This window comes from Callorhinus ursinus, unplaced genomic scaffold, assembly GCF_003265705.2.
Source record: "Callorhinus ursinus isolate GAN/ISIS: 27379988/994484 unplaced genomic scaffold, GSC_fseal_2.0 scaffold83, whole genome shotgun sequence".
Lineage (NCBI taxonomy): Eukaryota > Metazoa > Chordata > Mammalia > Carnivora > Otariidae > Callorhinus > Callorhinus ursinus.
Window position 1 is genome coordinate 2025874 of NW_027397145.1, and position 27833 is coordinate 2053706.

The 27833-nt window shown below is 42.0% G+C and overlaps 2 protein-coding genes, 1 non-coding gene and 1 pseudogene across 3 annotated transcripts in view; 3 read left to right on the forward strand and 1 right to left on the reverse strand.

Annotated features, from left to right (window-relative positions):
• Positions 1-10044, reverse strand: part of CTNNA1 (catenin alpha 1) — a 317040-nt gene extending 306996 nt beyond the window's left edge. The window contains exon 1 of the mRNA XM_073887780.1: positions 10026-10044. The gene's annotated coding sequence lies outside the window, so the exon portion shown is untranslated. The remainder of the gene's footprint in view (positions 1-10025) is intronic.
• Positions 7365-7793, forward strand: LOC112809001 (small ribosomal subunit protein eS26 pseudogene; annotated as a pseudogene).
• Positions 10045-10471: 427 nt separating the features above from the next.
• HSPA9 (heat shock protein family A (Hsp70) member 9) lies at positions 10472-27530 on the forward strand. Its single transcript, XM_025852303.2, has 17 exons — positions 10472-10653; positions 11954-12012; positions 12243-12330; positions 13747-13928; positions 15100-15224; positions 15791-15864; positions 15947-16053; positions 16508-16670; positions 17368-17460; positions 20442-20651; positions 22342-22569; positions 23432-23536; positions 24163-24280; positions 24718-24812; positions 25134-25226; positions 25710-25850; positions 26168-27530. Exons 1-17 carry the CDS (start codon positions 10573-10575, stop codon positions 26243-26245), a joined length of 2040 nt encoding a protein of 679 aa, XP_025708088.1. The 5' UTR covers positions 10472-10572; the 3' UTR covers positions 26246-27530.
• Positions 21039-21113, forward strand: LOC112809014 (small nucleolar RNA SNORD63). The gene has a single exon (XR_003204491.1). It is a non-coding gene; the product is annotated as a small nucleolar RNA SNORD63 (small nucleolar RNA).
• Positions 27531-27833: the final 303 nt, after the last annotated feature.

The following is a 27833-nucleotide window of genomic DNA, read 5'->3' on the forward strand; positions in this document are numbered from 1 at the left end:
TTTAAAGAAAAAGAGATAAAAGTTTGGTTGCAGCGATAGGGGCTTGGGATTTATAAGACCATTAAGATTACTGTATATCAGTAAGATAGAAGCAAGAGCTTCAAGAGACTGGCCGGAGAGCAGCCTGATGCAGGGAAGTGCTCCGGACAGAATAGAAAGAGATTCCCCTGGGTTGCAGATGAAGATGGGTTTGTAGGACCTACAACAAGAGGACCTAAGCCTTCCTCCCTGGAAGCACCTGAGGAGGGAACACAACCCCAGAGAAGACTGGCCACAGGACGCAACTAGGAGACGGGACCCGAGGCTGCAGGATTCAGAGCCTCACAAGAATCCTGTGAGTCAAGCATGAAGAACAGACACTCAGTCCCTGGACCTGAAGGGACACTCCAAATGACAGAACAGTGGGTATCTAGCGATAACCAGCAACTCAAAGCCCTCTCTAATCTCATGGCAAAATATAAGATCCTGGAACCACAATTCAAATGTGAAGATGAGAAACAGGTGATATTAAATTTCCCACCAGTCAGATGGGATTGGAGCATATAATTGGAGTGTGTCCTTATTTAAGATTATAAATAAATGTGATACTTCCCCCACACATGAATTTGTAAGCTGAGAGTCATACCTGCTCTAAGCATTGCAGTTCAAATGTGAAGGGATGACACCTAGAATAGAATGATTGCAATGAAAAGACAAAGACATGAAAGTCCTAGAGATAATTATGCAAGAATAAAGAACAGGACTTGATCTGCCTAGAATCTACAGAAAATCCCAGGGCACATTGAGAATGCAGGAAGTTTCTCCTTGCCTCTGTCACTCTCTACCCTTAGGCATTCCTATAGGGGACTCAAGTAAATGCTTTATGAGTTAGTCTTAGCATCCATAAATTATGATGAATGCAACTTAAAAAAGCTTTGTGCTCTCCCAAGGCTGTATGTTAGCGCTCTGGTAATAAAAAAAATAAGAGATTTAATCACTGAGTTTCTACTTTGTGTCAGATATCGTGGGCGCCAGCAACACCTAGATTAATATAACTGTTCTTGTCTTTGAGATGCTCACAATCTAGCATAAGAGATGGACATGCTGCCCGTTGTGCATGTCATAGCAGAACTGGATAAATGTTCTAAAAGGCTTAAGTGACAAGCTCTGCTTCAGGAAGTCAGAGAAGGCTTTACAGAGAGGTGAGATTTAAGTGGGTTTTACAGGATGAGTAGGAGCTCAACATTTTGATAAGGAAAAGAAGAGCACTCCAGGTAGTAGAAAGGTATATACAAGGTGTGGAGGCATAAAGAAATAGAGAGCTTGCAGTGGGGGCCAGTGAGAAGGGGATGAAAAGGAACTCGGAAGAATGAGCCCCCCAGTATTTTCACAAGATTAATCCAATTACAAAGATCACATACGTGATTTTGCAAATTCATTGGTAGGTTAGGACCCATTTCTAAGCCTCAGAATTGAGACTCACAGGGTAAGTGGGATTATCACATCCAAAGAAGAAAATTCAATTGCATTAAGTGAAAATGATGTTCTGCCTGGAACTGGACCCTACCATCTTACACCAACGGCAGACGACCCACATGATGGACAGGAGGGATACTATTAACATTCATCCCCAAAAGACTTGTGAGATACACCAAAGAGAGTCATATCATCTGGTTTACAGCCCTGGGCTGGATACGACATAAAGGGATATGGACACTTAACTACCTGTAGAGAACCTAATAACCTGAGACCAAACTTCATTTTTCTCTTTGAAGATATCTTTTTTTTTTAAGTTTCCATTTATTTATTTGACAGAGAGAAAGAGAAAGAGCACAACCAGGGGAAGCAGCAGAGGGAGAGGGAGAAGCAGACTCCCCCCTGAGCAAGGAGTTTGACACGGGGCTCGATCCCAGGACCCTGGGATCATGACCTGAGCTGAAGGGAGACGCTTAACCGGCTGAGCCACCCAAGTGCCCCTCTCTCTTTAGGCCCTACTCCTTCCCCATCTTTGGCCCTGAAGACAAAGCCAGTGTGAAAGAGGGCTATGCTTGCCTACCATCCACGGTAACTTCACGTGAAACACGGCACAAGAAGAAAACACCCCACAGAACTTGAGAGAGTTTGTTCCTAATAATGTGTCTGAAGATTTATTGAAACATCTGAATCTCATTTTCAGCACATTAAAGATCTGGATTGCAAATCAACAGGTAATGTTTTTGCAATGTTTTTCTGATAGAATTCAGGAATCAGGGAAGAAAAGATATTATTATTGACAGATTTTTTGAGAGTGAAGGGAGGATCTTAGAAAACTGACTTCAACTAAAAAAAGAAAGGTAGTCTGGTTTTACCCTTCCAATAAAAAGTGCATTTGATTTTGAAAAACAGTCATTGAGCTTCACATTTTTGTGTTTAACAACCACCTTGAAATTGGTCTCCCTCAGAGGACAGCATGATTCTGGGCTACCTTAGCATGAATGATTTATGACATTCATGAACTTGGCAACTACATCAGTTTTTCTAAACCTGGCACCCAACACCACCTGAATGTTAACTGAAGATTTATGATTTATAAAACTTACCTCATTATGCAGAGGTACATGAATTGTCTTATGTGTGCAGTCTATAACTCCCAAGACAGATAAGGAGGCAGCTACGTCACAGAATTTATGGCTCCTTCCTACTAAAGCTGAAGTTTTGAAGAGAAACTAAAAAAAAATAACCAGCCCTTTGGAGAAAAATAGCTTTAGCTAACCATCACACCCCCAAATGATGAACTGGCCATAGCTCACCACTATATCTTACAGGAACAAAGAGGCTAACGGTGAAAGTCACTTTAATCACAGCACTGAACTGTCTACATTTTGAACACTGCAGTAACAGACAGAACCTAAATGACTCTTTGGAAATATCAAGCAGTCTGTCAGCCTAATTTTTCCCCAGTTTGGTGTCTGAGCTCTCTTGCTGAGATTTGGTGAGAAGTCTCAATAGCCCAGCCAGACATACAGCCATGGACTTCAGAGAAGAGAATTCAACACCTTGGTGTGCCCAGTGGCTATCTGCCTGCACTCTCAAAGTGAAGAAAAGCAAATGTTGGTGCAGGTTCTGAAATGCAGCTTGTTTTCAGAGATATTTTGGGAGTGTAGCAAATCTCCCCCGACACCCTGCAAAAAAGGTGGGAGCACAAAGGATTCAGTGGAATAAACTTATGAATCTCAAGAAAGAATAAGATTATATAGATACCCATTAAAAATGACAAGTATATGGGACCAGGTTGACAAGCAGGTATCTTTAGACAAGATAAGCATAAAGAGCAGAAAATACAAAAATGGTAAGCATACATGCTGACAGGAAAAAGGCAAAGTGAAGGGGAAAATGGTGTTTCCAGCTTGAGGATTTTCTATAGTATAAAGTGAGTGAAAAACAATGAAATTCTAAACAAAGATCCCCATCAGCAGGAAATAGAGACATATACATGGCTGCTAACTGCCCTGAATGCAAGAAGTACCCCCTCCCTCTCTCCTCTGCAGAGATCTCTCGACAGTGTTCCACCCTTCCTGGCCTCTGAGAGTAGAGAACACCAGCACTCAAATACCTGAGGCAACAGAAGCAAGCTGAAAACGTGAAGAGTCTCCAAAAAGGGGTAAGAAAATTACTTGGAAAAAAGGAATGTGGGGAACCCACTTCCAACTTTAATAGTTTTTTTTTTAAGATTTTATTTATTTAGGGCGCCTGGGTGGCTCAGTTGGTTAAGCGACTGCCTTCGGCTCAGGTCATGATCCTGGAGTCCCGGGATCGGGTCCCGCATCGGGCTCCCTGCTCAGCGGGGGGTCTGCTTCTCCCTCTGACCTTCCTCTCTCTCATGCTCTCTACCATTCTCTCTCTCTCTCAATAAATAAATAAAATCTTAAAAAAAAAAAAAGATTTTATTTAGTTATTTGACAGAGAGAGACATAGTGAGAAAGGGAACACAAGCAGGGGGAGTGGGAGAGGGAGAAGCAGGCTTCCCGCGGAGCAGGGAGCCCAATGCAGGGCTCGATCGCAGGACCCTGAGATCATGACCTGAGCCAAAGGCAGATGCTTAACGACTGAGCCACCCAGGCACCCCCAACTTTAATAGTTATTAAGCCACTTCATTTTTGAAATGTGTCTGGGATTTGTCCACTTCTAACTTTGGATTTGTCCAGGTCTAATACCACCTTATGTCTGTTCGTCCCAATACAGTTGTTCTAACTCATGGAAATGATGCTCTTCACACAAAATGGTAAGAGACCAGTATCAAAGAACCACAAATGTATCAATTAAAGTAAAGCCTCTTTGGCCACTGGGAGTGTATCCAAGAGCAGAGGAGATGAACAACTACATTTGAGCTCAGAGACTTAGTTAACACTCTTCATTAAGCTACCTGTAGATACTTGACCACTCAGAAACAGGTGCCATTCTCCAAGAGCTTGAGGCACTGGTGTTCTGTTGGCTGCCTGTAATCCTGAAAGCCACCTCCCAAGCTCAAGCCAGGGAGTCATGCTATAAATGGAACAAGAGGGAAGTGGGCAAGCACCATACACACAAACACACAGCCCAGGGCAGAGCCAACTTCCTTCCAGGAAGCCACACAAAGATGCAGAGAGCGCATGCACACAGCAGGAGCATCCACAGCCTCTGAGAGTTAGCTTTGCACTTTGCCAGGCTCAGAAACAGTTCATTACTCTATGATGGAAGACAGGTATTCATGTGACCCATAGCAGCTACCATGTTCACAAATTCCCCTTTCCCCTAAAGAAAGGGTCACAGGGCTCCTCCCAGGTAAACCAGCTTGTTTCACATCATGTCACACACACATCCACCACCCCCACCCCACCTCAACTGCTGATTAAATAAAAGAAGGAATTGGCACCTAAATCAAAGGTCTGTGAAAAGACCCAGTGACCCTTGAGACAATTGGGCACTTTTCTGTGCCTTTGCACAACAAAGGTACTCTCTACGAATGGTGTAGTTCAAGCCACGTGGAAAGGTAGCCGGGGTGGTGCAAGCAGCCCCAGGAATTCATTGGGGTGCAGGAAGAAAAAATTCACATGTATTTATATTTTTTTTCTTTTCCACTTTTATTTTCTATTTGACATATGTTTAACATAATAGTATTATAGATGTGTATGTTTACAAAGACATAAATATATACATAATGGAGGTGTGTGCTCAAATATATTTTTTAAAGATTTTATTTATTTATCTGACAGAGAGAGCATAAGCAGGGGGAGCAGCAGGGAGAGGAAGAGGGAGAAGCAGGCTCCCCGCTGAGCAGAACCCTGGGATCATGACCTGAGCCGAAGAGCAGACGCTTAGTTGACTGAGCCACCCAGGCGCCCCTCAAATATTTTTCTAATAGGAATGTGTGATACAAAAGTTTGGAGACCAGAAGACACCATGGTGCCTGGGGTGTGGTCCTTAAACCCTACCCTACCACCATCAGAATCTCCTGTGGAACCTAAACACGCAGATTCCAGGAGCCACCTCAGAACTACAGGACCTGAATTCAGGAGTGGAATGCTTAGAGCTTCCCAGTCTGATGCCTTCTGAAGTTTGGGAACTAGCACAATGGAAAAAGCAGGCATAAAGAAGCTGAGCTACGGAAAGGGCAGAATCAGTGCAGATGGGAACATCAGAAGCCTGTTTCTGAAATGAAGACCAATAAATGTCTGCTATAGGTTAGGTCCTGCTGGGTCCTGACCAAGGGAAAACAGACACCCTCCTTGTTCTTCCAGAAGTCTGGCTCTATGGATATTGATTCCTATACTCCCTCCAACTAGCCTTCAGTGAAACCTTCATCACCTAAGGAAACCTGAGCACCTCGTCTCCTGATGGCTGGGGAGCAGGGGTAGGGAACCAACAGCCCCTCACATAGAGAGCCTGTAATCCAGGCAAAAGAAAAAAATAGTGGACATAATTTCACTAATTATGTACTTCAAGGAACTGCAGATGAGATATGAGAATATATGAGCCAGAGTTGTCTGAGAGCATTTGAAAAAGGGCCTGTACTGATTGAACATTTAATTTGAAATCATAGGGGTGATTGGGGGGAGAGGGGCAGAGAGACAGAATCTTAAGCAGGTTCCATGCCCAGCACAGAGTCAGATCTCACAACCATGAGATCATGATCTGAGCTGAAACCAAAAGCTGGATGTTTAACCAACTGAGCCACCCAGGAGCCCCTCATGTGGATGATTTCTAAAAAGCATACCAAGTAAAAAGGGAGGCTATAGAGCCGAAGCTAACATTGTCCCTGTGACTTCAGGCAACTCACTTATTCTTTCTGTTCTTTGTCTATTAAATGAAAGGTTAGACTTTAAATGCTATCTTAAGGTCCTTTCTGTATTTCTAGAACCCATGTTCAGATTCAACTTCTAGCTCAGGGTTCCTTCCACTATACCATGATAATTAAGAATAAATTAAAATTCTGGCCCTTTAAACTAGAAAATTCAGAAAAGGCTATTTCCTTAAAAATTAACTATTAAATTGATCTTCATGAAGAGCAAATTTCTGCTTCTGTTGGCTCTCCCCCCCACCCCCACCCCAGATAGGGACTTCATACATTGGTCCTTCATCTATCCAAAAGCCAACTGTTTTCCAAAGCTGAATGAAAATCCAGAGTGAGGTTGACTGATTTTTACCCTGTGCAATGAGACTTCAGTATCAATGGAATGTAAATGTCCTATCTAATGAAAGTACATCTAATTTTGATTTACTGCTGCCTAACTTTTCTTTCAGGGTCATCCTCTATTTCTCTCTTCTCTTTTTGGAAGGAGGGCAGGTTGGTAGGTTACCCAGGCATTTGAAATAAAACAAAACCTACGAATTGTCACCACCCGTGGGGACAGAGACATTACCTGACATAATACTTTCTACACTTCACTGGGGCAGGATCTGTTGAATCAAACTTGAGTGGAGTGACAACATGTAATATACTCCAATATAGTGTAGCTAATGCCAACATGGAAAAGTGGGAACTCGTGCCTGAAATGTGCAGGTACAATGAAAAATTCCAAGGAGAACAAAAGTGAACAAAAGTGACAAGGAGAACAAAAGTGACAAAAGTGACAAGGAGAACAAAAGTGACAAAAGTATGCCACATTTTTATTTCATGAAGATGGAAGGTGTCACAGCAGGATATTCATCTTTGGGAAAAGTGAATAAAACATCATCTGAGTCACCAGTTTAAAGACACTTTGCTTTAAAATATAAACTTGATTCTATGAGTTCTAGTACAGATTGAACTTTATCGTTCAGTCAATAAACTGCAAACTAAACATAAAAATTTCTTTAAGTATTCCTCTTTTATTCCACTGCCTAAAATAACTGCTGTTAATAATGAATTAGGCCATCTCTCGGGTCTCGCTACCAAGATGACCAAGAAAAGAAGGAATAATGGTCGTGCCAAAAAGGGCCGCGGCCACGAGCAGCCTATTCGCTGCACCAACTGCGCCCGTTGTGTGCCCAAGGATAAGGCCATTAAGAAGTTCGTTATACGGAACATAGTAGAGGCTGCCGCCGTCAGGGACATTTCCGAAGCGAGCGTCTTCGACGCCTGTGTGCTTCCCAAGCTGTATGTGAAACTACATTATTGTGTGAGTTGTGCCATTCACAGCAAGGTAGTCAGGAATTGCTCTCGTGAAGCACGGAAGGACCGAACACCCCCACCCTGATTTAGACCTGCAGGTGCTGCCCCACGACCTCCACCAAAGCCCATGTAAGGAGCTAAGTCCTTAAGGACTGAAGAAAAGCTGTTCTCCAGAAAAAAAATAAATGGCGATTACACTTCAAAAAAAAAATAATGAATTAGGCCAGTATTATAAAACTCAACTTCTCTATATACGTGCAGGTAAAAGATGAGACCCATTTTGGCAGCTGGGCCTACTGATTCACAGCAAAGCTCCAAATTCTGGCTTTACTATTCAATTGTTATGTGGGCCATATAACACATCAACCACTCTAAACCTGTCTCCCCATCTGCAAAATGGGAATATTGACAGTATTTTACTTGAAACCACTGTGGGAAGGGTGCATTACACAATGTATATAAAGCATTTAGGATAGTATGCAGCATTTAAGTAAACATTTAACAAGCATTAGTGATTACTATCTAATAACAATTCCTATTAATTGCTGGGAGTTAAATATTTAAAAATTGAAACTAGTCACAGACCTGTACCCCTGAAATAAATAATACATCATGTGTTAATTGAATTTAAATTTAAAAATACAAAAATAAATAAAAATTGAAACTAGTTTCCAGTCTTCAAATATGCTAACATACCAATTAGAATATATTTAAGATATAGTATGCACAGATATTGGATAGCTGCCTATTCTGTCTGGTAAACATTTACCCACATGTAAATTATGTACCGGCTCCTTTTCCTTTCCAGTGTGATACTGAGATGACAACAGAGAAATGAAATACGGTACTGTGCCGTATAGTGAAGAATCATACCACCTGGCTGTGGATCTAACTGTCCATTCTTATTCATTTGCACCCTATTTCTTTTTAGACTCAGGCTCATTTCTTCAAGCCTTCAGGCTGTAGGCCATGTTAATTTGCAAAGCAGCCAGAAACCTGTCCTTCACACTGGCAAATACAATACAGCCCCATTCTCAGGTTCCAGCTTTGAATTATCTGGAGCTCACCACATCCCCCTTGTGGTCATGGCGAGTATTTGCCAGGCTCTTGGGGAAAACAACCCGGAACCTCTTATCATCCACAGAATAATGGTCTCAGACACCCTGTAACTAACACCATTTGATTCCAGGATTCTTTCGACTAATATTTTGTGGATTTCAGGTATATACAACAAGAAAAAAAAAATTCTCAAGAGAACCAGTTGAGAAAAGAAGGAATTGAGGAGACTATACGTACGCCAATTATTCCACTCGAACTTCTCCCTCCCGGTCATATACAACACAAGGATGTTAAAATTATCCATTTCTATTTTGCTTCAATGTTTAATACTATTTGTCGTTCCTCTCTATGTTCTTTTCCATCAGTATATTGTTTTAAAATATAAATCTCTACAAATAGGGGTCATTAGCCTATAACTTTGATGGCTTCATGAAAGCCTACCTCTAAGGGAATTAAACAAGAGAAACGAAAGAGTATTAAGCAGACTAGTAAGAATAATAACATAAGAAATAAGACTTACTTAGGTAAGAGTGTGGGGTGACCTATTTTTTAGACTGTTTTACCTACAACCAATGTTATGTTTAACATTCCTGTTTCTTTTCTTACTCCCACTTTCATCCCCCTCACAATGTAAACTCTTTAGTTACCTTCTTTCCCTCCCAAACTTCCCCCGACATTTCCTTCAGAATTCCTCACACCGTCGTGATCACCGAGGGGAGCATCTCTTTCAGAATAGCACTTTAAGGACAAGTTGCTTCACCTTCAAAATCAAGCACAATCTCACTGTCATCTCATCAGTGAATTCACGCTTTGCTTTCGCTATACTCCCAACACTTAAAATCGTGTCTGACACATGGTAGGCACTCCAGTACATATTTATTTCATCAGCAAATTCTCTTTGAAAAACCGAAAGTGGTCACACAGCCTCCGCCTCTGGAAAGCGACACAAGGTTTGAGATGGGCCGGAGGAGCTTCAGTGAGGCCCAAGCACAGCGGCGGCGGGGGTGGCTAAAAGCCTCAACTCAAGTATCTCTTTCTCTTGAGGGTCTGCACGATAATTAGCCTAACTCAACCCAACACACTGTATGAAGGAAAGGCTGCTTTAGTAGTTAGAATCCAAAGATCCCTGTGGTAAACAGCATGAATTCGTCTAAGGTCTGCACATCCAGGTGCAGTTCAAATTACCACAACAGGCAACCAAATGACGAACAACAGACAAAGCGGAGCAACAAACATTCTGAGCCAGGAATTTTCATTGAACGAAGGCCCAGAGTAAGATGGCGCCCTTCTCCAGAAATTGGAGTGAGGAAAACGTCAACGCTCGTGTATGGTGCACGCGCCGGGGCGCGCCCCGGGATACAACGCAGGCCAAACTCACGTGAGCTGGGGCATCCAATGAGTGCTGTAGTTAGATTCCACCCCCGGTTTCCGCCGCTCCCTGCGCACATGCGCCTTAGGCGCGCAACAGGATGCCAGCTGCGCAGGCGCAGCAGGCCCCTCCTCTCACGCACCTGACGCAAGAACACTGTAATCGGTTCGTGATTTATCCGTGTGACCTTGAGTCTTTCCTGCCTCCGAGGACCGGGGCTGTCCTAAGTGATGCCTTTATACCTCTCTTAGCCCCCTCTCCACTCACTGAGCCCAGTCTTGTTGCAGCCGGAACGAAAGGACACGCTTCTTCTGGCCATCATGCTGCGATGCCTATTAGCTATATGTCCTAACTCCGGGAGTGGCTGTCAGGTAGTCTCTGGTCAGGCAGCGCGGGCGGCGCCTCAGCGGAAGAGTGGTCCTCCAGGCCGCAGCAACTAACCCCCGCCCCCCATCCCACGTGGTTGGAGGTTTCCAGAAGCGCTCCTGCCGCCGCGCTGCGCAGCTCCTGGCCGCCGAGCGCGTTTGCCGCTTCGTAGTTCCTCTCTCTAACCGCCATGATAAGTGCCAGCCGAGCCGCGGCAGCTCGTCTTGTCGGCGCCGCAACCTCCCGGGGCCCCACAACCGCCCGCCACAAGGTAAGGAACGGCTGGGCCTTCTCCGAGGGGCTCACGGCCTTGACCTCATGCGGCAAGCCTCGCCCTTCAGACACAGATTTCGCCGGCACAGATCAGTATGGGAAGAGGATAACCAGCCTTCGTTAATCAGAGCTGCCGTTGTAAGGCCTAACTCAGGGTTTTGCTTCCATGTCTCGGACTCTGCTGAGTCACACCTCTTAAGAGCGTATAGTTTTATTCTAGGAAGTAGCGGATAGTGGTCCTCACAGTCTGTTCAGTGGCTGATGGCACGGTTTTGGCCTTGGGGGCGAGGAACGCAGTTTTAGTTGGGAGGGAACCGCTGTTGCAGGTTTCACTTAAATCTACAAGTCGAGGGGCGACTGTTCTCTAAAATAGTGTGTGTGCGAAGACCCCGTTATTATGGTGAAAAGAAAGAAAGAAAGTATCTTAGTAAAGTGAAAGCCAAGAATATTTGGCTGTAGTTCTCCAGGAATCCTTGGCGTAAGATTGTCCTTTCTTGTTATTTCAGAAAAAATAAGATTAGAAAATGGCCGTGGAGTAGTTGCTCATTATCGTGTAAGACCGAACATATATTTGGAGAACAGGATTTGGTGTCCCTTTGCACTCAACATGGGGTTAAAAAGAAGGCTTGGAAGTGTCCTGAGATTAGGTTTAATCCTGGTTTGAGGCCACTCCCGAAATTTTTTTTCTAAACTGACTGCCCAAGATCGCCATTCCTGGTCCCCATAAGGTGTTAGCTTGACTAGGTTGGGAATTGTCTGAACGATTTAGATTTGCAGCTGCGAGCACAGCCTAGTAAGATTTAGATACTGTACACTGCTGCTGAGTATGAAATTGAGAAGTGTCTAAGTAGTATTTTGTAAGGCAGTGATTCTCAACTGGGAACAGTTTTGCCTCCTGAGGGGATATCTAGTAATGTCTGGAGATAATTTGTTAGAATTTCGGGGGCCTACTGGCTTCTGGCACTGGAGGCCGACGATGCTGTTAAACATCCTACAATGCTCGGAACAGCCTCCCACAACAAAGATTTGGTTCAAAAATAAGTAGTGCTAAGGTTGAGAAACTGTTATAATGTAATCGAAGACAATTTTATATGTTTTTTTCCATCTTGTTTCGAAAATTTGTACTCAATTAAATTTGTCTTCTATTTAAGTACCACAATACGTCTCATATATAAGATTTCATCTTTTCACTATACGGTTACCAGAATGAAAGTTCAGACTTTGTGTTCTTCAGAGGAATGCTGGGAACGAGCTCAAGTTTTCATGTTTGTTGATGCATTTTTATTTTTTTATTTTAGGATGGGTGGAATGGCCTTAGTCATGAGGCTTTTAGAATTGTTTCAAGACGGGACTATGCGTAAGTGTAACTTCGTTTCCTTTGAGAGAGAATAAATATTAAACTCTAGAGTAGTGGTCTCTAAACTTGTGATTAACTCTTCCCTGAAGGAAAAAGTGACACATCTCTTTTAATTTATAGGTTATTTAATGCACAACTATTTACACATAAGTATTATGTATTCCTGCAACTGTTCTGGAAACCACTATTAAGGTAACGTTAACTATAGCATTATTTTAAATGTCTTTCAGCTCAGAAGCAATCAAGGGAGCAGTTGTTGGTATTGATTTGGGTACTACCAACTCCTGTGTGGCAGTTATGGAAGGTAAACAAGCAAAGGTGAGCATGTTTGGAAGCTCTGGATCATATAGTAGTAGTTAGTACCCAACCTGGAATTCTGTGCCCTTTGGCTTAGATAAGGGACTTTTTTTTTTTTTTTTTTAGATTTTATTTGTCAGAGTGGGGGAGAGAGCACAAGCAGGGGGTGCAGCAGAGGGAGAAGCAGGCTCCCGCTGAGCAAGGAGCCTGATGCGGGACTCAATCCCAGGACCTTGGGATCATGACCTGAGCAGAAGGCAGACACCTAACCAACTGAGCCACCCAGGCATCCCGATAAGGGACATTTTTAAAGCTGTTTTTAAGTTCTTAAGATTCTTTTGAGGTGAATTTTTGCACTTAATTGCAAGGTGCTATAAATTGAATGGATTTGACTTCCCAGGATTTAAGTGTGTCCTACCATAAGAGGTAGCACTGTTAAGTTACCATTAGGACCAGTTGGGATGACTTGCTCTGTGGATTATTTCTATCATCCAAATCATACATTTCTATAAGTCTGTTGAACCACGGAGGTGCAGGTAGAGTTTTAGAAGCAAGTGAAGCTCCACATAACATGTGAGCTACATTTTAGGAACTCCTGCTATGATACAGGCTGTTCCTCCTGAGGGACCTCCTTGGTTTGCTCATAAAACCTTTATTCCCACTGGGTTCTTCTCAAGACGCAGAGCACTTGGGATTCCTGAATTGTTATTTTGGCAATTTCTTTTTTAAATGCTGAAACTTGTAGGCAGCAGAAGTAGATTTTTTTTTAAATTTTTTTTAAGGTTTTATTTATTTGACAGTTTAAGCAGGGGGAGAAGCAGATTCCCCACTGAGCAGGGAGCCAGACATGGGGCTCTATTCCAGGACCCTGAAATCATGACCTGACTGGAAGGCGGCCAGCTGCTTAACCGACTGAGCCACCCAGGCACCCCTAGAAGTAGATTTAATTTCCCATTCCGGTGGAAAGAGTACCTTGTTCCAGTATCTTAGTATGAAAGCTCTGATTTATATTTATTTTTCCATTTTTTTGTTTTGTTTTTAGTTATAACTTGTTTCAAAGTAAAGGACTAAAAATACTTTAGGGGTGCCTGGGTGACTCAGCTGGTTAAGTGTCCAACTCTTGATTTCAGCTCAGGTCATGGTGTCAGGGTTGTGAAATTGAGCCCCACATTGGTTCTGCCGTCAGCTGAGTGTGTGTGTATCCCTCTCTCGAATAAATAAAACCTTTTTAAAAAAGTAATAAAAATACTTGAAACGTGTACCTCAAATAGTAGTTACTATGTCAGCATTCACAGAGCAGAAAAGCATGCCCATTAGTACTGTTGTTGAGCATTTGTTTTGTGATTTGGCGGCTGTATTGTGTCTTAAAATGACTGATAAAAAGGACTGGTGGTGGTGACTGGAACCTCATTCTCTGTCTTACTTTGGGAGTTTTAGGTTCTAGAGAATGCTGAAGGTGCCAGAACCACCCCTTCAGTTGTGGCCTTTACAGCAGATGGTGAGCGACTTGTTGGCATGCCGGCCAAGCGACAGGCTGTCACCAACCCAAACAACACATTCTATGCCACCAAGCGTCTCATTGGCCGGCGATATGATGACCCTGAAGTACAGAAAGATATGTGAGTAATAGGAAAAGCATAGTTACTTCCAGAGGCCATGCAAAAGAATCTTTTCAGCAAGATTTTTAGAGCATCTTACCTTAGTAATTTTATACGTTGTCCACGGGGGCATGTCCTGTCCCTACCAAAAGGGTATTTCCTTCAAAAAAAATTCTTCTGCCTTCACATAATCGGTCTTTGCTATGTACTGACATGACGGGAAGATTTAGCTGGTCTTTTATGGACCATGTAAATTGGTGTTAAACTTATAAGGTAGATAGTGGCATAGGCCCCATCATATGCTCATCAGCTAGATTTTCAAAGTTTGTCCGTGTTAAAACATTATCAGTACTTCATTCTTCTTTATGGCCAGATAATATTCATTGTATGGATATACTGTTGACCCTTAAACAACATGGGATTGTGGTGCCGAGCCTTCATTCATTTGAACATCTGTGTATAAATTGACTACCCAGAAAGTTCGCTACTAATAGCCTACTGTTGACCAGAAACCTTACTGATGACACACACAATTAACACCCATTTTGTATGTTACAAAGTATGTTAGAGTAAAAAGAGTTAAGTCATAAGGAAGAGGAAATACCTTTGTAGCATTGTATTTACCCAAAAATATCTGTGTATAAATGAACCAGTGCATTTAGAACCCATGTTTTAGGGTCAAGCGTATACTACATTTTGTTTATTCATTTGTCAGTTAATGGGCATCTGGGGGCTATTAGGACTGCCATAGGGTTCCTGGCTAGCTCAGTTAAAACAACATACGACTCTTGATCTTTCAGGGTCTTGGGTTCATACTCCGTGTTGGGTGTAAAGATTACTAAAAATAAACTTGAAAGAATAGTCCCATAAACATTTGTGTACAGGCTTATAAGGATCTATGTTTTCATTTCTCTCTGGTAGATACCTAGTAATGGATTTGCTGGGTCATTGGTAACTTGCTCACCATTGCCAAAGCAGGGGCATAAATCTTCTGTTCAGGAAGTAAAGAATGTTCAGGTTTCACCAGGATGTTTTTACATGTTAATGATTGCTTTCTAAAGCTTTTCATTAAATGGATTCCTGAAGTTTTCATTTGTTGGCCATGGATCTCTTGGGATGGAGGATGGACATTCGTGGTGTATGGTAGGTTGCACGGGCACATTTTTTCAAACATAATTTTACTGTCTTTCAGTAAAAATGTGCCCTTCAAAATTGTCCGTGCCTCTAATGGAGATGCCTGGGTTGAAGCGCATGGAAAACTCTATTCTCCAAGTCAGATTGGAGCATTCGTGTTGATGAAGATGAAAGAGACTGCAGGTGAGAAGGTTTTAGTTCCTATATGGGAAAGTTTGAAGAACTGGATGGTTTCTCACTCACATACCCCGGTGTCCCTTGGATGAGTCTGTGATGAGTCTTATATAGAAAACCTAGAAATGGCAAAACTGTTACTCCTCACACATTCCCTACATAATGATTTATCTTCATACTTTTCTTAATGGTGGTTTATCTTTTCCAATACAGGGGTGGTATTCTATATTGAAGCCAAAAAACTACATACTAATCTTTGGGCTCTGTTAAGTAAAACTTAAAACTTCCCATTTGGAGAAACTAGTGGCTCTTTTAAGTTTAAGAATAGGTCATTATAGCTGGTGAATCTTCACTATAATGTTAAAAGTGAGATTTTGGGTTTTCAACCACTATCTTTAATTGGAGTGTTTTCTACAAGGTCTCTCTGTGGGTTAGGTCACATGCAAAGAAACTGATGAGTGTTGTCTGTGGCTCTAAGAGGATGACACATGTTTTTAGCCTACGTGAGTAATTCTGTTAATTATTTCATCTGACAGAGTGGCATGATTATTGTTCCTTCTTTAATTCTTTTCCAGAAAATTACTTGGGGCATACAGCAAAAAATGCTGTGATCACTGTTCCAGCTTATTTCAATGACTCTCAGAGACAGGTGAGTTCAGTTGGTGTTCTCATTAAGGAAATTAATGGTACTTGGGGCACAGGGTGGAAAATGCTTTTTTCTTTTCCTTTAGGCCACTAAGGATGCTGGCCAGATATCTGGACTAAATGTGCTTCGGGTAATCAATGAACCCACAGCTGCTGCTCTGGCCTATGGTCTAGACAAATCAGAAGACAAAATGTAAGTTTGTGCAGTAAACTCCACCCAGATTTGTGAGACTCAGTTCATAGAACCATGAAAGTACTGGGCTGTGGCCTTTTTTTTTTTTTTAACCTTGGTATGGATATTGGCAAGTATTTATTCAAAAGAGTGGTTGGGGGCATCTGGCTGGTCCAGTCAGTAGACCATGCAACTCTTGGTCTCAGGATTGTGAGTTCAAGCCCAAGTTGGTCGTGGAGAGTGCTTAAAAAAAAAAAAGTGATTGAGTCCTGTCAATTTTGCTTTTAAAAAAGTATTTCCACTCTGTATTTACAAGTAAGTAGTAGGGCTACGTATTAACACACTTGCCACTTAGGCAGTTACCCAATTTCATTATTTATACTTCAGGGGAATCATCAAGTTTATGTTGGTTTGGTTATTAAAATTTATACCCTTGTGGCAGGTGTTATTCTTTAATGTCTTCTTTTCTTTCTAGCATTGCTGTATATGATTTAGGTGGTGGAACTTTTGACATTTCTATCCTGGAGATTCAGAAAGGTGTATTTGAGGTGAAGTCAACCAATGGAGATACGTTCTTAGGTGGTGAGGACTTTGACCAGGCCTTGCTACGACACATTGTGAAGGAGTTCAAGAGAGAGGTTGGTTACCAGGGTAGTTCGTATGTAGACATGGGGGTGTTGAGAATTTCTTTGTTCAGATGGCTGTTTGCTTTATGATTTTTTTGTCCTTAATAGAACATTGACTAGAACACTGAAATAATTGCATTTCAGTTCCACGGGTGGAGTGAAGAATTCTGATTATCATAGCTTCACCTTGGGAATAAACAGATTAAAAAGGATATGATACTCTGTATAATATTGGCAAAGGAATTCTGAGAACTCCTGTTTTGAGCCAGAACCTAATAATTGGAAAGAACTGATAGGGTTCAGCCCTCTGACTCCAGGCACAGATAGCCTTTACAGAATAAGGTTTCTTTTCCTTATAGATTTTTTTAAAATTTTTTTTATAGATTTTATTTCTTTATTTGAGAGAGAGAATGAGATAGAGAGCACGAGAGGGAAGAGGGTCAGAGGGAGAAGCAGACTCCCCGCTGAGCAGGGAGCCTGATGCGGGACTCGATCCCGGGACTCCAGGATCATGACCTGAGCCGAAGGCAGTCGCTTAACCAACTGAGCCACCCAGGCGCCCTCCTTATAGATTTTTAAGGGCAGTAAATGATTCATGCTTGTTTATAAAGGTGTGGATCTGTTTTTTGTTGGTTAAATGTCATCACTGTATCTTGAAATAGTAATCATCACCTCGCTAATGTGAGTATTGTGTGTTTTCATTTTGTAGACGGGGGTTGATTTAACCAAAGACAACATGGCACTTCAGAGAGTTCGGGAAGCTGCTGAGAAGGCTAAGTGTGAACTCTCCTCATCTGTGCAGGTAGGATGTGGACAAATCCCAACACCCTTGATGTTTTCAGCCTTAGTTTCTTTGAATAGCATGCTCTAATTGGTGTGATATCCATCTAATCTTTTTATACTTTGCTGGTTGGGGTAAAAGCCTTTCCATGAACAAAGGAGCATTACTTTTTAAAGGATGAGCTGGAATTTGTTAACCACCCAAGTAAGAGGTTCTACATACCAGATCCAAAAAAATAAGATCTGAAAGACACTGAATACATTTTATTTGCCTTAAGTTAAAGGTACTGATTTTAAGATCTAGACTAGTTAGTAGCGTACAAAATTAGAATCACTAATCTAGAAATAATCTCTAAGAACTGCCTCTGTCTTCACCTCAGACAGCCCTTCAGGTGAGTCTCATATTGTCTCATTTAATTATTTGGATCAGCAATCCAGAAAGTGAGCATGAAACCTGCCTGAAGGCTGGGGTATATACACTTGTGTACATTTCTCTCTGTTAGCATCAGAGTTGCTTGGCACCTGTTGAAGTGCTCAGCCTGTGTTGTTCCAGTCCTTCTCGAGAGGTGAAGCTTCACTTTGCCTTAACCACAAAGAATAGAACTATATAAAGCGTGTTAGGTCTGGGTCAGAGAGGCAACAAGATGGAAGGCAGGAGATACGTTTCTGGGATCTCAGGTGGCAGCAGGAAAGCCAGAGTCTGTGACTACTTTAGTTGTTAATTTGATTGTACACACTGGGTTATCCAGTGTGGGAGTACCTGGATTTTAAAGTTTTTAAAGTAGCTATGAGGAGTGATAAAGTTATATAGTCATCCATGATGATGGTGTTGCTTTGTCCCTACTATTGTACAGAGTGGCAGAACTTTGCAACATATGATGGTTAGGATTAGAGTTGGAATACGTGACACTGCTTTGGAGGGCGAGGTTGGTTGTTTTTAGTGTGGTTCTTATTGATAGGCATTTGGATTGCTTTCTAGCGTTTTGCTGGTAAAGCAAGGTGTGTTGAGCATTCTTGCACATTAATGTTTGTACATGTACAATTATAAATCTGTAGAATAAATTCCTTGAAACATCAACTTTATGGGGTTTACAGTGTGGTTTAGAGTTTTTTGTTTAAGATTTATTTTAGAGAGCACGTGGGGGAGGGGCAGAGGGAGAGAGAGAATCCCACCCAAGCAGATTCCCCGCTGAGTGCGAAGCCCAGTGCAGGGCTCCATTCCACGATGGAGATCATGAGCCAAAATCGAGTCGGATGCTCAACTGAGCCACCCAGGCACCCCGGAAAGATAGATATTAATTAGGACATCATATTAATAACTGTCAAGCCAGAAGTAACGTAAGAGGTCAAGAGTGGTCCTGTAGACAGAATGCTGGGATTCAAGTCCTTCTTCATCACTTGATAGCCATGTGGCCTTAATTATTTAACGTTTCTGTTCTTTCCTCTAAAATGAGGTTAATAGTGCTTTCTCCCTTAGAGTTGTGAAGATTCCTAAATTGATACATGGTTAGGACAGGTCTTAAATAGTACTCTAAAATTATTGGGGTGCGTGGGTGGCTCAGTTGGTTGTCTGCCTTTGCCTTAGGTCATGATAACCAGGGTCCTGGGATCGAGCCCCACATCCGGCTCCCTGCTCAGTGGGGAGTCTGCTTCTCCCTTTCCCCCTGCTTCTGTGTGCAAGTAAAATCTTTAAAAAAAAAAAAAAACAGGGTGCCTGGGTGGCTCAGTCGTTAAGCGTCTGCCTTCAGCTCAGGTCATGATCCCAGGGTCCTGGGATCGAGTCCCATATCGGGCTCCCTGCTCGGCAGGAAGCCTGCTTCTCCCTCTTCCACTCCCCCTACTTGTGTTCCTGCTCTCGTGCTCTCTCTCTCTCTCTCTGTCAAATAAATAAATAAAATCTTTAAAAAAAAAAAAATAAATAAAAAAAAAAACAAAGTTGCTAATGTGGTAAAAGAGCAAAGTTAGATTTATAGTTGTAAGAGAAACCTGATAGAGGTGTTTGACCTAATAAGGACAGCTTCTGAAAGAGGAGTTGATCAGAGAAAGATAAAGGGCCAAGTAAATACAAGGCTCTGGGGTGAAGACCTGAGAAAGGGCTGGTGTGTTTGAGGGCAGACATGCAGGGAAAGTGGAATATGAGAGTAGAAGCTTTAAAGATTTGGGATTTGGGTCTGCCCTGAAAAGCGTGAGTATAAACCAGTGAAAACTTTATGAGTAATGTCTACACCCAACATGGGGCTCAAACTCATGACCCTGAGATCAAGAGACACATGCTGCCTCCTGAGCCAGCCAGGCACCCCGGTGAAAACTTAATTTAGGGGCAGTAATATGGTCAGATGGGGCTTATGAAAAGTGCTCTGTCAGAAGTGGAATAGAGATTTGTTATGGGTTAGGAGGGGTCCTGTGGCAGAGGCAGCTTCAGTGGAAGTGGGAGAACCTTGGGAAGCTATTGTGGACTTGGACTAGAGTGTGAGGTGCTGTGTTGAATTTGAGAGAAGGGACAAAACTTGGTCACAAACTGGTTTCAGAGGGTTGAGAATCCTAGAGTTGCCCAAATTGTCATTAACTGCATATAGCATAGAGAATTACATTAATACAGTGTCCATGTGAGGATTTTTATTTTATTTATTTGACAGAGAAAGTGAGAGAGCACAAGCAGGGGGAGCAGCAGAGGGAGAGGGAGAAGCAGGCTCTCCGCTGAGCAGGGAGCCTGATGCGGGGCTCTATCCTAGAACCCTGGGATCATGACCTGAGCCAAAGGCAGACACTTAACTGAGCCACCTAGGCGTCTCTACATTTTTCATTGTTAATAAAAAAACAGATTCTAAATTTTTTGCCTCTGGAAAGAGAACAGCTTGAATGGTCTTTGGTGGCTGTTCATTTAAAGTGGGTCTCATTCTTCCTGTAACTTTGGAAGTTTTCCTAATGGTAGGAGTATGGTCTTATTTTAATTGAAATAATAAAGAAATTTCACCACTGTTGCTCTCCCTGCTTCCTTTGCAGACCGACATTAATTTGCCATATCTTACAATGGATGCTTCTGGACCCAAGCATTTGAATATGAAGTTGACCCGGGCTCAGTTTGAAGGGATTGTCACTGATCTAATCAGGAGAACTATCGCCCCATGCCAAAAAGCTATGCAAGATGCAGAGGTCAGCAAGAGTGACATCGGAGAAGTGATTCTTGTTGGTGGCATGACTAGGATGCCCAAGGTATGGACCCATCGAATCCTTGGCATGGGAAAGTAGAGAGGGCAAGCATGTAATGTTTTCTTGGGCAAATGGTTTGTGTAGGGACATGAATATGTGGCGTTCCTGCCACAGTGACCTGAAAGGGGGATGAGTTTGTGCCCTCACTAGAGTTCTTTTTTAGCCTCTTTTTTAAATTAAGAGGTATCAGGAAAAGGACTGGGAAGGGCAGAATGTCTTTGGGATGGTAGCATGAAGGATCCTGTACTTCATTTTGGGGAGTATTTGTAGGAATGAAACCGTTTGAGATCAGAGATGGCTTAAAACCTTGGTATTGTCTAGCTCTAGAGGCAATTTTGGACAGGAATATGGTGTTCAGGGTTTCTAACTGCATCTCTTCAACAAAGATTTGTGCAGTGATGCATTTTATTTATCAACACATCATTCTGATAAGACAGGTGTGTGGAAAACTAATGACTGAGCACAGAACCTGTTGAAGATGCAATTCTTACTGTATAGTTTGAATAGATTTTTCTTTGGCTTTTTTTTTTTAAAGATTTTATTTGAGAGAGAGAATGAGAGAGAGAAAGCACGAGAGGGTCAGAGGGAGAAGCAGACTCCCTGCTGAGCAGGGAGCCTGATGCCGGACTCAATCCCGGGACTCCAGGATCATGACCTGAGCCGAAGGCAGTTGCTGAACCAACTGAGCCACCCAGGCGCCCTTTCTTTGGCTTTAATAGTAATTTTTCCTTTGGGATTTCTGGGCTTACGAGAATATGCACAGAATAAATGTGGAGAAAACAGCTTTGGACAAGAAAGAGATCTTTGGGCTAACAAATTATCTCAGATGCTATTTAAGTAGCACTTTTTTGTAGCATTATTAGTAAAATAAGCAGGAAGAACATGCCTCACGTTAGCACCAGTGTCGAATTATTGAATTAACCACTGCTGCTTTTAAGTTGGTTGTTAGTCGATCTGGAGGAGTTGGACTATATCTAAATCCTGGTGTCTTACATCCTCTGTTTATTTGGGCGGGGGGGCGGTGGTTGTTTTTTAAGTAGACTCCATGCTCAGTGTGGAGCCCAACACGGGGCTTGAACTCATGATCCTGAGCTCAAGACCTCTGCTGAGATCAAGAGTTAGGCGCTTAACCAGCTGAGCCACCCGAACACCCCATGCACCCTCTACTGCTTTTTTTTTTTAGTAATTTTTTGTTTGTTTGTTTATTTAAGAGAGTGAGAATGTGAGCTGGGGGAGAAACAGAGGGAGAGGGACAAAAGCAGACTCTGTGCCAAGTGTAGAGCCCAATGCAGCCGATCCCAGAACCCTAAGGTCGTGACCTGAGCCGAAACCAAGAGTCTGAGGAAATCAGGAGTTTGGCACTCAACCATCTGTGCCATCCAAGCACCCCTTTATCCTCTGTTTCCAATTTAATGTGTTGTATGGGTAACCCAGTAACAAAACTTAGATTCTTCTCATATTTTAGAGGGCTATGAATAATAGTCAAGTAAAGTGAGTATTACCCACTTGACACATTTAGGTCATTAAGGAAAACTCAGATATGAAATAGTAACTTGAGTGAATATTCTTGGATCTGAAGCAGCTTGTCCTGAGATTTGCTATGATTTGGGAACACACTCTTCCCTTCTTGGGTAGTTGCCCTTAGTAGATAGTGACAGGCTCTCTTTTTTTTTTTTTTTTTTTGACGGTTCAGGTTCAGCAGACTGTACAGGATCTCTTTGGTCGAGCCCCAAGCAAAGCTGTAAATCCTGATGAGGCTGTGGCCATCGGAGCTGCCATTCAGGGAGGTGTGTTAGCTGGTGATGTCACGGATGTGCTGCTCCTGGATGTCACTCCCCTGTCTCTCGGTATTGAGACTCTGGGAGGTGTTTTTACCAAACTTATCAACAGAAACACCACTATTCCAACCAAGAAAAGCCAGGTAAGAATCACCTACTTCTCCGTTGTCACAGAGATATGAGATCTGTGAGGGGACATGATTGCACCCCTTTTTGTGAGCTTTTCCTAGAAAACTTCACTTTTTGTCTTGGGAGTCTATACTAGTTGAATGTGTGTGCTAAGAATCTTGTGTTTTGTTCTCTCTTGTTATTGTTCCTGAAAAAGTTCTCTTTACCTGTCACCCAGCAGTGATGATTGGAGGTAGGGTATCAGTAGTCTCCTTCATGGGATTAAAGTAACTTCGCAAAAGGACCCTCATCATTTGGGACTAAATTCCCTGTACTCTTCTGTTCTGAAAGACAGTAAAAAGAACCTGGCCCAGATTAGGAGAGTGTACTTGTTTTATGGGTGAATGATGGGGTCAGGGCTACTTGGACAGTGGCTCGCTCAGTCTTAGATTAAGAATTATTCCCTGCCTTTCCCAATTTTGATATTTTTCTGAACAGCTGTTAATACCAAATGGATAGTGCTGTTTGTTCAGTGATGTATTGCCAACACATCATCTGAAGAGAACTATGGTGACTTCCCGTGACATGTCTCTGACCTGTTGCTTCAGATGAACATGTTTCAAGATCTCATTTTTTTAGCCCCTTCTTTTGACACTGTATTTGCTAATGCTGCATCTTTGTGTAGTGCATTTGCTTAGCTGAAACAATAGCTATTGTATACCCTTTGACTGCTAATCCTACTCCTGTCCCCTGCAAAGACATAAGCCTTTGTTCTGAACACCATGTGCATTGGCATTCTGAAGTGTTGAGATGGGAATTTCTTTCTTTGACTTGCACTTTGTATAAAGGGAAGTAGCCTAATCAGACTGCCAACCCAGGGAATGTCTTTCTCCCTAGGTGTTTTCTACAGCTGCTGATGGTCAGACTCAAGTGGAGATTAAAGTGTGTCAGGGTGAGAGAGAGATGGCTGGAGACAACAAACTTCTTGGACAGTTTACTTTGGTAGGTATCAGGAATTCTGGGTACTGTACTTGTCATTCCTTTTAATATGCAGTTAGACTATATTGTAATACTTAATGATGTTACCAAAAACTGCTAAAACACAGGGACCAAGTCTGTTACCTAGCTCAGTGTACAAATTCTGCAGCTGGATACTCATGGCTTCAATTTTTATCTGAAAGTCTTGAATGTTCCTGGTGCCTTAGGAATTTCATTAAGAAATTGATAAATACAAGAGCCAGGAAAATATAACAATGTTAATTAAGAAAAATTCCCGATTACTATTTAAGACCTTTTTGATACTGGCTCCTATTCAGCATTGTTTATTGGTTCTTGGTGAGACGAACAGTGACAGAGACTTTTCCTCTCATTCACTGGGTCCTCAGGTACATAAAGCCATTATGGTTCCTTGCTGTAGTGAACCTTTACTGGCATGAGCCCTTTTTATTTCAGGTAGCAATGAAATTACTACCCTTACTATAAATTTGTGATTTGTGTTTTTATACATTTTAGTTGTTTTTTGTTTCTCCCAGGAACAAGTTACTTGTTCACCCGGAAGACTATAGAGGTTTGGAAATAGAACACTGGACCTCTTATGAGAGGAGCTTAACTCTGTGTATTTATTTTAGATTGGAATTCCCCCAGCCCCTCGTGGAGTCCCTCAGATTGAAGTTACATTTGACATTGATGCCAATGGGATTGTACATGTTTCAGCCAAAGATAAGGGGACAGGACGTGAGCAGCAGAGTAAGTGCTCTTATTTATCAGACTGTAAGAGTGAGGCAAAGGACCTCATTGAAGATCCTCTGTTTGAGAAGTAGACCTAGGTTGTGCAGAGCTTTACCCCCAGCCTTAGTGGAGGATGAGTTCTCTTTGTCCCTTTCCTCCTTGGTTGGCAGATTCACATTAACAGGTGTGGTGTTTATTACCCCAAATGGGCAAGCACTGGGCTTCTGGATCGTTGAAGTTTTGGTAGACAGGCAGGTCAGTTGGTCTGTGTATTTCAGACCCTTGGTTTCCTTCTTTTTACGATAGGACAACAGGGTATTCTTCTGTATATTACATGCCAAAATTGGTTACTCTGAACAGGTGTATTTTTTTTCTTAATACCATAGAATAAGAAGCAGGTAATTTTATAACAATAACAAGTAACAGTAACAAGATGCTTTTTTTTCTCACTGTAGTTGTGATCCAGTCTTCTGGTGGGTTAAGCAAAGATGATATTGAAAATATGGTTAAAAATGCAGAAAAGTATGCTGAAGAAGACCGGCGAAAGAAGGTAACTACTTTCTGCCTCTTGCATCTGGGAGGTGAAAGTGGGAGTTTGGACATGGATCATTGACATATGAATCCGTCCTTTGCTCGTAACTTTTGTGTGGAATGCCTTTCTTATTTTCAGTCTCTCCATATCAGAATTCTTATATGCTGCAGTTCAGCTGAAATCCCTTATAGACATGCTAGACTATTTCAGACCACAGTAATTTCTGTTTTAACTCTGAAACTATATATGCATCACTTAGCATGTGGTCTAGCTCGATGGGGACATTCAGCCAACTGGTTGATTGGGAAGTCTTCGTACTAAATTTCTAATTTCTTTTAGGAACGAGTTGAAGCTGTTAATATGGCTGAAGGAATCATTCATGACACAGAAACAAAAATGGAAGAATTTAAGGACCAATTGCCTGCTGATGAAGTGAGTGCTCTTTTAAAATAGTTAACGAAGGTTAGGCATTGTCACCAATGTGAAGTGGCTTTTTTTTTCTTTTTAAGATTTTATTTGAGAGCACAAGCAGCGGGGAAGATCAGAGGGAGAGGGAGAAGCTCCCCGCTAAGCAGGGAGCCCAGTGCGTGGCTGAATCACAGACGCTGGGACCATAACCTGAGCCAAAGGCAGATGCTTAACCGACTGGGCCAGCAGTGCCACTTAAGTGCCCCTTAAGTTTTTCTTTGTGGGCCTTGATAGGAATTCAGTATTTTTTGTTTCTAAAGGCTTTTTATTTCCATTTTTCACACAAACTTTCATTTGGGGCCATTTTATAAATAAGGAAATAGAGATAAAATTTTAAAGATGAGTTTTGTCAGTGATAGGAATTTGTTTCTTAATGTTTCTGAGTATTACTGCTACACAAAATGAGAGATAAGAAACCCAGAAAAAGAGTTTGGTTTTGTTTTTAAGTGCAACAAGCTAAAAGAAGAGATTTCCAAAATGAGGGAACTTCTGGCTCGAAAAGACAGTGAAACAGGAGAAAACATAAGGCAGGCAGCATCTTCCCTTCAGCAAGCATCACTGAAGCTCTTCGAAATGGCATACAAAAAGGTACAAGGGCTGAAGGGCATGTTGCTCAATGAATTTGCCCCTAACTTGATCTTAATAGAACTGTTGATTACTGCGTCACTGGTGGCACTCTACATGGCCATTTATAGAACTGGTGGTATTGGAGTTGGAAATACTCTTTCTGCCTTCTTGACTCTGCGTTGGGAGGGAGGGTGATAGCAGTCAAAGGGAGGTATGCACAGAAACCACGAATAGTGTACAAGGAGGGAGGGAGAGTGGAATAGGCTGGATATGCCTCCTCAGTAGTTTATCAAACTGTCGTCAGCCTTATGTCTTACTTTCAAATATTTTCTTAACAGATGGCATCTGAGCGAGAAGGCTCTGGAAGTTCTGGCACTGGGGAACAAAAGGAAGATCAAAAGGAGGAAAAACAGTAATAACAATAAACTTTGGAATCGAAATATGATGCTTGGGAGTGAAGGGACTTCCTGAGCAGAAATGGGCAAACTTCAGTCTTTTACTGTGTTTTTGCAGTATTCTATATATAATTTCCTTAATATGTAAATTTAGTGACAATTAGCTAATGGTCATTTAATGAGAATTTCAACCATACAAAGTTCATAGTACTCTGTCAGTCATTTTTCAGCTGCATGTAAAGGGCCGGGGGGGGGGGGGGGGGAGATTTCTTGATCATTATTAAAACAATGTTTTGTGCTTTAGTAGCCATATTTTTAAGAGGTGAAACCATCTCTACACATAATAATGAAGGTAGTCAGCCATAGACCTGGAATGAGATCATATGAGGATGGGATCCTATTCTAGTTAATTGAGAACTACTATACCAGCCTGTATGTATAAGGGATTCTTCAACTGAGGCCTTGCTGTGCCATGTTGGGAGATAGGGCAGGAGTAGCTAGATCAATGGAAAAATAGCTGTTAGGTACAACTTTAAAGTAAGGTAATAGGGCTCCCTAACTTTCCTAAGGCATATTTTTCTAGCTATCTTCTGTCCTGTGTCAGGGCACTTGTGTCCTTGTTGAAAGGCCTCATTTTTTTTTTTTTGTGCCATTCTGGGTTTTTTTTTTTTTTTTATAAATACGAAGAGTATTTTGATCTCTAGTTTTGAGGAGTGAGGCTCTGAGATTTAGCTTCAGGAATAGGATATGAATCATACTTCCATTCCCTGACCTAAAGTCGTTCAGGTGGAATACATGATTTTCTAACACTGGCTCAAATACAAATTCAGGATTTGGAAGGGCTGGTATGATGAAGCAGCATTATTACCAAGGACAGTCCATCAGGAATTGATTCTACATTTCTCCTGTTCAATCCTGAGTGAGTCGCCTTGTCCTGTATCCTCTGATGTAGTTCTAATTAAATGCTGAAACCCTCAGAAGCAGAAGGGTGAATATTTTGTGTGAAGAATTGTTTCCCAGAAGTTTTCCAACAGACTCCCCTCCCCCGCCCCTTTTCATGGATTACTGTCATATACCATGCCCAAAGGAATCTGTCAGGAACATGGGCTCAGACCCCCATCAATGTAATGCCTCCTTTTATTTTGTGAGATCTAGAAACTAAATTGATGTATAATTAAGTCAGTATAGTGCTCTAATGTGAAGGAGATTGTTTACACAATAATTACATTCCTGGAAAATTAAGTGTTCCTTAACACCCATGTAAACACTTCTGGAGATTCATATGAAAAATAAATTCTAGGCTCAAGTTTTCCGCTACATGAATACTTGGGAACCTTGTGGGATGTGCAGTAATTCTTGTGAAAGATTTTGTGGCATGTTGGAAGATACTTAGCATCTCTGGTCAGCCCTTGCTCACTGAATGTCTCGAGAGTCTCCTAATCATTGTGATAAGCCCCTCTAGCACTTCTAAAGCACCCCAGTTAAGAACTAGTAGCTTTTTATCAAAGTTGGCATCAGGTTAAAGAGCTGCTTGGAAAGGTACTGAGAGATACTGTCTCAGGCTCTACCCCATTTGTAGTGAACACAGAGCAGCACTTCAGGTACCTAC

Excerpts from the sequence above, each read along its gene's own strand:
- HSPA9 (XM_025852303.2), top strand. The coding sequence starts at position 10,573 with ATGATAAGTGCCAGCCGAGCCGCGGCAGCTCGTCTTGTCGGCGCCGCA. Across the intron at positions 13,929-15,099 it reads CCTGAAGTACAGAAAGATAT|TAAAAATGTGCCCTTCAAAA; the intron begins GTGAGTAATAGG and ends ACTGTCTTTCAG. Across the intron at positions 15,225-15,790 it reads GAAGATGAAAGAGACTGCAG|AAAATTACTTGGGGCATACA; the intron begins GTGAGAAGGTTT and ends ATTCTTTTCCAG.